The sequence below is a fragment of the Mugil cephalus genome, chromosome 15, assembly GCF_022458985.1.
Source record: "Mugil cephalus isolate CIBA_MC_2020 chromosome 15, CIBA_Mcephalus_1.1, whole genome shotgun sequence".
Lineage (NCBI taxonomy): Eukaryota > Metazoa > Chordata > Actinopteri > Mugiliformes > Mugilidae > Mugil > Mugil cephalus.
The window spans coordinates 24,541,931-24,551,318 of NC_061784.1; the positions used below are offsets into that span (position 1 = coordinate 24,541,931).

The window sequence follows — 9,388 nt, forward strand, 5'->3', positions numbered from 1 at the left end:
GAACATTTTGTTTAATCTCATCAGAAAATGTGACTCTACGCACAATGAGTCTGTATTTATGTTTTATTATTATCATGTCTGAATTTCCTTGAAAGGAGACGTTTGGGAAATATTCGGTGTAGAAAAGACAAACAGACGAGGAGCAAAGTGTTTATTGGTGAATGGTAGAGGTGCTTCTTGAGGGTTATGTATTCCAGTCTTTATGCTAAGCTAACACTGTATTCATCTGACAGATATGAAAGGGGCGTTCTTATCTAACTCGCCGATCAGATTTCCAACTCAGATAGGAACCCAGTCTTGTGGTTTGGAGCAGGTTTCGCTGCCATCTGTCTGGTCCTGTTTCTTCTCAGTGGTGGAGGCGCTGCATGGAGGCCCAGTGCTGCCCTCTGCTGGCTTGGCCTCGCGTAACCTGTTGTTATCCAAATCACTTAAGGTGCCATTGCGTTGGGGCTCATCATTAAGCATGGGCTCATTGTTGGGGGCGGGGTTTGTGACCACGCCCATGAAGAGCGGAGTCAGGGACACGTCGTCAATGAGGGCAAAGAGGAACGGTGAGCTGACGGAAAAGATGGAGATGGACCGTGTGGTCGTCACAACGGTGGTGGCGGAGGACTCGACGCCTTCCTCACTGAGCTCCACAGTGGTGGCATGGCGCACCGCCGCCACCCGGAGGGGCTGGTCCGAAATCCCCGTGAGGTTAGGAGCAGAGAAGAGAGAACCGAGACCTGACAGAGACAAGAACATCACATCGTTGGTTGATCGCCTTCACGTCTCCACTTGCTCGGTCGAAACTGGGCCTGATCATTTGGAAAACTTACAAATCCTGCCCCAACTACAATACACTGCTGGACATTCAGCAAAACAACTTCAACCAAACTTAGCCTAGAGGTTTAAAGCATGTCCTGTGGTATCCAAAGCATGTGGAACAACTCCCCCACCATATTAGTGGATGGGACAGATAAAAACTCTTAAACAACACTGTGACGTTAGCTCTTTGCAGAGTTAGCATTCACAAAGTCTGAACCCACGATGGAGCTGAATTTAATTATTGTTAGTAATTGGAGGTAGGAGGTGGAGGTAGAACAGAATTAACTTCTAGAGGAAGAAGGACGGATCATCCAGAACTTGGATCCAAACTGAAACAAGCCTCTAGCCACAGTTTGACCAGTGGGTCTCCTGCTGACCAGAACTACCCTAGCTACAAATCCTTGTAAATTTTTGTGTATGAGGAGTTTTATGAATGCACAATGCCAAAACACTGACACAAGAACTCACTGTCAGTCAAAAAGAACACATTTAGACCTCTTTTCCCAGAAAATTATTCCTGTCTTGTCTGAGTATTCATGCAATTTTGCCTCATGTTTGCACATGTGCAGCTGTTATATGTTAGATTTTAAAAACGTGGTTGAATATGTGGGTAAGATCAAATAAACTCTCACCCATGCTGGTCAGCGCCTCCTGAAGCTCCTGGCGGTACTGCAGCTTCACCTTGGGTAGGTTGACCTGCATTGTTTTCTCCTGAGGTAGTCGTCTGTAGAGGTCAGAGATGTTCAGTCTGGGGAGCACTAGCGACACATTTCCTCTGGGTAGGACGATCAAGAAGCTGGTGTTCCCCTTAAAAGGAAAACTGGCAACCTGGAGAACATGTGTAACGCATGCATTGGTACGGTGCTCAAGACATTCATGGCTCTGACCATCAATAATGGATCAGTGGATGTCGGGGTTACCTGTGCTTCCAGTTCTACGTCGTCCAGTAGGCGTAGAGGGTACTGAGCAGACTTCATCATGTCCACTGAGACCGAGTTCTCATCATCTATGTAGAAAACTCCCTTGGACGTCGCTTGGGGGTCAAACTGGGTCCGCCATTCACCTAACAAACAGAACAAGTAAAGTAAGTGGGAGTCAATCCTAATCTGTGCCATTAAAGTGGCACTTGACACTGTATCACTTCTCTTGTTTAAGAGGCCTCAGATGTCCAGTTACATTAGGGTGATGCTGTTACTGTGAGACTTTGGTTCCTCCCTTTAGTCTTGGTAGATTGTTCAGTATCAGTGTTGGACAAACTGTAGCAGCCTTAGAGTCTCATTCGTGACTCAGTGAAAAGAGTCGTATGACTTGTTATGCTCATAGTGTGTGTAGGGTATGTAAAGGTTCCTAGTCATGGTATATTCAAAAGCGTCTACTGTTTCTAGAAGACATTTCCTAAATGGTACATCTATTTGGGTGAATGTGTGGTTGGTGTCCATCTGAAGGTCACATGACCAGAGTCTGGAGGAATCAGTTTACTTTCCTAATCAGTGGTTTTCCTAACAACCAATGAATTGGGAACATCAACGATCAACAGCCTGAGGTTTGACATAGATGTTTCTCTTCACTCAGTTTTCAAACCATTTGTCTTCTCTAGATAAAATATGGACATCCTCTAAAGAGTGTCCTCTGTCAACAGCTGAATCCTGACCTGAGGGGATGGATCTCTCGTGTTGAGTCATGCATTTTGTGAATGGGTTGTTTTGTTTCCCCAATGTACAAGTTTGCCAAGTTCAGGTGTTCCTTGTTTCCACTTGTGGTTTGGATCTGTTACAGTGGAGGTATTCTATTTCCAAGCTTCGGTAATGGTCATGGTTGGTCATCATCACAGTCACCACACGATTCCATTTTCAATGTCTAGTCTGGTCAGATCTGAACCTCATAGACAAAACTGCTCTTTTTGGACAATTGCCACTGGGTTTTAGGACTATTGAGTCCAAATATTTAAAAGAAGATAAATGGAATCAATGAACTTGATGAAACTCTGCAGAAATACTGGCTTTGATATTGAGACACTAAGTAGGACAGTGATTCATTAAGGGCTCATCGTCGTGGTGGGGGAAGCAGTGGCCTTTTGGACCATGAGGTTTGGTCCTCTTTATGTTCATGGCTGAGTAGGTGCCCTGAACAAGCACCCAAACTCCCAAAACAGCTTGCATTACTACCCACTGCTCCAAGAACAAAACTATAAGGGGCAGAAAGAGTTAGCGTAGCAGCTTTTGAGTTGTAAGGTCTTGGGTTGGCATCGCAAGCAAGCTGCTAACCTCCAAACTCCTCTTTAGGTGAACCGATGGGTTAAATACATCAATATGGGAAAATTATTTTACGTATCAAGCCACCAGTCACAGAATCAAACAGTTTTATGTGTAACAACCACAGACAGCCTCATTGTTCCTGCAATGCCCCATTTGTGAACTTTGTAAACCATCACACTCGTGGGTTTTTGGTGGGACTGTTTACCTTTGAAGTAAACGGCGTTCATGAGCATTAGCACCACATCATGTGGAATGCTTTCCAGAAAGTTTGGAATGTGACCATTGGTGGCATTCTCCACCCACTGGTTGACCTCCTCCACAGAGACCAGAGGAACAGGCCGTGATTGGTACCTGAAAAATCAACATGGCGCATATCAGCCAATAAACAGAGGAACAGAGAGAATGTATCACTTGGTGTAGTTTCTGTTTACCTGGCCAGAGACTCTTCAGCAAAGGACAACTTCACTTTAAATCCTGAGATGAAGAAAGAAAATAGAAAATGTGAGTCCAGATTTAAACCAATCTTCTGCAGTTCAGTTCAACACGCCAGCTCACACCTTTCTTCAGGTACATCCGTGTTGCCAACTCAAGTGATGTGTGGCTGAAATGAGGTATGAGGCTTCCCAGTACATGATGGTAACAGGGAAGACTGTGGGCATGGAGGCTCTGAAGCAGCAGCTTTTCTGTTTCGTTGCGAGCACCTGAGAGAAAAATCAGATATAGGAAAGGTTTAACCTCCTAAACAAAACTTCTCAGAATCTGCATGTCAGGTTCAGAACTACACTCAGGCCGTCACCAGTAGGGATGGGTACTGATACTAGTAACCAGACTGAAAAACAACGCAGATCTGGGTGCTTCATTTGGTGCCAGTGAGTTTTTAATTAGCTTAGCCCCCTTAGCTCTATTGCTGTGTTGACGCTACACATGCAGCATGTCAGACTGGTCAACCTGCAACAAGAGAGGCAACACCTGGAATTAGATTAAACATCTGACTTTAAACACCAGCACCGTTTCAAAAGTTATCAGATAAAACCTGAACCAGACCCATCCCTATTCATTAATTGGTTGTCTATTGTATGAAAGGCTGTGTTAGCATGATAGTGGAGCACTAATAAATGCTATTGATGGTGCAGAGGTGCAGCCTGTTTTTGTACAAACCACTGTTGTGTAGACGACTGGCTCATCGGGTAGAAAGTTTCCTGACTAACCTAATGTGAGGTGAGCGAGGGCAAAGGCCAGGCTGAGAGGTGAGATGATGACGTTTGGCTGCTGTGGCCCAATGGGAAGATTCTCCAAGAGCTTTAATCCCAGTCGCTCAATGGCGCCTCCTATCGCTCGGTGCTCCTCGGGGCTGATCGCTCCTCCACAGATGTGAACCTTTGTCTCCTCCTTTTCATCTACAATGTCGGAAACATCAGAAGGCGCTGGAGTGGGCTCCTTTAGAGTTACATAAAGACGTACATTAAAGACATTCCTGTTAGCACTTGAAATATTCGCTACTCTGTCGAGTTGGTTCTTACAGTCAGTCCCAGGCGGCAGAGACAAAGCAAGAGAAGAAGAAGACACAGCTTCATTTCCAAACAGCCAACCTGGAAAACAAACACACGACTGGCAATGATAGGATGTGGATAAGCAGTGGTTGAACATAGCTAACATTTCATTCTAGCATCATCTCGAAGTAGAGCAGAAGTTGACAGAAACATCAAAACCCAAAGCAGAATTATATCTGCTTGTCATCAACAGAAGAAATAGTCAAAATAATGGATGTTCAGTGGGTATTTATACTGATTTACAGAAGACTTTTGATTCTATAGATCACAGTCGATTATTGAAAAAAAAAAGAGAAATATGGGATAAGAGGCCCTACAAATTCTTAGTTGGAAAGTTACTAGAGGGCAGACGTCAATGTGTCAGGATTTAGAAAGATCCCCTGTGTGGTACCCAAGGGATCAGAGACTGGTCCAAAATAGTTTATACTCTACACTGATGATGTTTGTAATGTAACTGATTGGTTTAAATGTGATACAAATTTATTTAATTAAAGGAGCTTTTGAATAATGCTGAAAGGGAGTTGAAAATCCTTTTCACTTCCATTTGAGTTATTCACATCAATTTATTGATGTGAATATAACGAAAAAGAAATTACTGGGAATATTGAATTAAAAAATATAAATAATCATAGATTATCGTGGAAACAACATATTGATTACAATAAATCTTACGTGTCATATTACATATAACTGTAGGGACCAACCTATAGAACAAGAATAAGTCCTACAGCAGAAGATTTGTATTTGTGAAGATATTTTAGTGTGGACCAACAGACTAACATCCACCACAGTGTCTGTGGAGCAGATTTAGATTCAGCCCAGGTTTCAGAGAGGTTTCCTGTGTTTACCAGCAGACTAAAGGTTACTGTTTCAGAGCCTTTTTTGGCTGAACTGCAATACTCTGAATACACAGAACACAGAATACACTGAACTACATGAACTACGTATGTGAATCCACCAAAGTTGCTCACCATACACATCCTCATAAACATAAACGGCATCTATCTGAAATTAAAAGCTACATGGCTTCTTAAATAAATTATTTTAGTTGTATTTGCAAATGATCAGCTTCAAATTTCTCTCCAGGCACCAACTAAATGAACCGAATGGTCCGAACTCACCCGTTCTGTGTGGAGACAGACGCTGTGGGACTAAAGGGATTAAAAGATGAGATGATTAAAATGAGAGTAAAGACAGATATGGTTGAACCTCTCCAGGCTGGAGCGTAGTGCCTGGACCCGACCACCGCCACCCCCCTGTTGGTCAGTTAATGATCAACCTGGTGCCTCTGAACACAACACAATGTTAAAATAAAGAAACAGACAGAGGTAAAACTGCAGCTTAGTTGTTTACATTACTGACTTGTTTCTTTTAGCTAAACTTTATTGTGAAACTTGCTTTAGTTCAGTGTTGTTGGTAAGTTTGCTTTTGCTAAGCTTTGTTCTTTAGTTCAGCTTTCTAGTCGGCATTAGTTTAGTTATATTTCAGCCTGGCTCCTCTGTTTTCAGTAGGTTCTTGATTAGCTTCTATGTGACTTTAGCTTTATATTTTAATACACTTTAACTGTGTTGACACCAAGTCTGAACTTCACAGTGAAGCTAAACTTAAGTGAATGTGGCAACAAACTGCAAGGTTTAACTAAACAACCAAGCTAACAAAGCTAAAGAAAAGCTAAGCTAAAGTGCTCAGGTAATAATGAGTGTTTTTAAGAGACAGAATCTGTGTTGTGAACTGAATCTTCTGAACATTCAGCAGAAAGAGTGGGCGACTGTTTGTCCAGTTCTTCTCCAGTTGAACGCCCCCGCAGAGCAAGTCCCACTCACTCAAAACATTTCTAAAGTCTGGAAAAAGCAGATGTTTTCATTTTAGAACAGGAGGTAACTGTCAGCCATGCTACCATTTATTTATCAAGGTTTACATCCTCCACATAAAGACAGGCTCACTTATTTGTTGGTGCTGGTTATCTGGCGTCACGTTTGCTAACTGACTTTTTGCCAGATTGTTCACTTACTCACTGATTCACTTGACTCAGTCTACATGTAGTTTTAGTTTGTTCCCTAGAAAGATAATTCCTGTTTTTAATTCACTTGCTGCTAACTTTGCCCTTTCTGTTTATCGGAGCAAAAAGCTCAAGCTCCATGTACAAAATAATATAATTTATCATTTAAAACATTTTGTTTTTTCATAATGTGACTGGAAGCAGACCCAGAAATAATCCAACTAGAATAGAACACTTCTGTATTGTAATCCTAAAACAAGAAAAGACAAAGCCTGGAGTTGGAAAATATTTACAGATACCTGGAGGTCAGATATTGATCCTTGTGGGTCAGTTATCAACCATTCGATCCATTTTATTGTCTATAAGCTGTCAGAGCACCATCGATCAGCAGGTTACCAGACCTTTGAACATTGGACACCATTGTCAACAAATAAAAAAATAGATTTTTAATAAGTCGTGAGTGTATATGTATTAATCCGATAGAACCAAACTGCCTCTTCAGTCGTGTTTTTATAATCCTTTCACAGGAGTGAACCAGGATCTGGACCAGGAGTCGTTCTCAGCTCTTTAAAGTCACACACTGATTTATAATTTCATATTATAAATCATAATATACATATTATTTTTAATAATACTTCCTCAGCTGTCATCAGTCCGATTCATTCTGTGAAACTCTCTGTTGTTCTAAAGTGTCCACCAGGTGGCAGCAGAAGACAAACTGAAAAAATCAATCTGACTTTATTTCTGTAACACTTTTAACGCAAAATGACCAGTAATTCCACCTACACCCCTCACCCCACACAGACAGACACACAATTTAATAATCTGTGAATAAGAGCAGCATTCATTAAAACACCAGAGGCTGGAGAAAACCAACAACAGCGAGGAAATAAAATAAAATAAGACCTTAGTCTTAGACTAAAAATAATAAAAGGCAAAGAGACAGAGAGAAAAAGTGATACAATTACATTAATAACAGAATAAAAAAAAGCCGCTACGAGATCAAAATAAATAAACAGATTCAAAGAAACTGCCTTAAATTGAAGTGCTGATAAAAAAAAGTATCATATTAAATATTTTATTTATTTATTGAAGTTTATTTTTATTTTAGAATGAATAAATACACTTAATTGCATCTGAAACATGTTTGTTGATTTGTCTGGATCTGTGGAAAAAGCAGTTTCTGTGCCTAAAGTCTGAGTCTAAATCTGTAAATATATATTCTATAGGTTGTTAAATTTAATTGTGTTGTGACAAAACTGAATAATTACCATGAATATCTTCTAATTCCACTAATAATGAATAAATTTGTGTAGATTTTAGGATGACATTCTGAATTTTTTAAATAATCTGAGGTAACATATGGAGCCGTATTGTATCTGATTTTACTATAATATAATGTATAAAGCTTAGGTCTTCAACAGGAGGTCCGTGACCCTTAGGGGGTCAGCGCAGGCACTCCACAAACTAGCCAAGACCTGTCAATCAATGCCTCCTGGACACAGTAGGCCCTGCCCCTATCTCCCACCAGCCAACTACTGAGGCCAAATAGCTTTGACACTTGAGCAAAAAATAGAAATAAAATAAAGAAATATTTGAACCTGTGTGTTATTTGACTAGCTTCATTCTGAATGTGGAATGATAATAATAATGTTTATTTATAAATAGCACTAGACTGAATTTAATGTAGAACCCATATAGTAGGTAGGGGGTCCATGGGTCCATAGCCTGAAACATAATGAAGACCTCTGATATAAAGTACGTACGTTGCTTCATCCAAGAAGACTGAGGTGAGTGGTTTCCATTCTGATGCAACATTTAAATATATGTGAAATCTAAGCTGTGTTTATAAAGTCTTTGGCAGACTCAACTGGTTGACTCAGAACTCAGCAGGACGACAGGACAAACATTCAGAGAGAGGACAGAGGGGGAGGGAAGAAAGAGGAACTACAAATACTAGTGTTCATTTCTTTTTGTCAACGTGTGCAGCTTTACACACCCACTCACATCCACTCGTAGTTTAAATGATAATAGAATCAGGTTTCAGGTTTTCTCTCAAGTTTCTGAAAAGAAACAAAAAATGAGTAAAATAATGTTTTACTTTAAATGTCTAAGCAGGTGAAGCCACAACCTGCAGTTCCTCAAATGTCCACTAAAGGCTCCCTATAGACCTCCATGTTAAGTCAAAGTTTATTCCTAAATTTAAAAACAACCTCAGTTGAACCACAAAGCTGTGCAAACGGATTTAAAACGCTCTGATATAAAAGGGTCGGCTGGTCCCGGCCTTTCAGACTCCTAAAAACTAGTAGTAAAAGTTTAAAATGAATCCTTAAATGGACTGGTCTAATGTGGTCTAAATAAGAGGTAATAAATACATGAATATTCTTATCAAAATCATGCGGGGGGAAGTAAGACTTCACTTTACTCAGAAGTCTCAGTTTAAAAAATCATGTCTTGAAAACTGAACTCATCTGCTTTATCAGATTTAAAGGTCAACAAATACACTGAGGTTTCTTCCTCTAAAGTGATAGTAGGAGGCTGGAGGCCTGAAGGAACTGTCAGAACCATCTAAGAGAACTGGGAGTCCAAATAACACGGTTTTTTAGTTTAGTTATTTAGATTAAGGAAGTTTGCCTCATGCATGATTGTACGTCCTTCAGACAATTCAACAAAGCCTGTGTAGAGACGTAGGTTACATCATGTTTCACACACCTGCTTAAAATTATTCATTAGTAATTCTTATTATTATTTGGTAAAACACTAAATATCTCCTCGTT

At 40.5% G+C, this 9,388-nt stretch overlaps 1 protein-coding gene across 1 annotated transcript; it reads right to left on the minus strand.

Annotated features, from left to right (window-relative positions):
* Positions 1-49: 49 nt before the first annotated feature.
* On the minus strand, positions 50-5,876 carry serpinf2a (serpin peptidase inhibitor, clade F (alpha-2 antiplasmin, pigment epithelium derived factor), member 2a). Its single transcript, XM_047607584.1, has 9 exons — positions 5,734-5,876; positions 4,583-4,651; positions 4,271-4,499; positions 3,620-3,763; positions 3,494-3,536; positions 3,268-3,413; positions 1,728-1,870; positions 1,440-1,635; positions 50-725 (listed from the first exon to the last, which is right to left on the minus strand). Exons 2-9 carry the CDS (start codon positions 4,634-4,636, stop codon positions 280-282), a joined length of 1,401 nt encoding a protein of 466 aa, XP_047463540.1. The 5' UTR covers positions 4,637-4,651; positions 5,734-5,876; the 3' UTR covers positions 50-279.
* Positions 5,877-9,388: the final 3,512 nt, after the last annotated feature.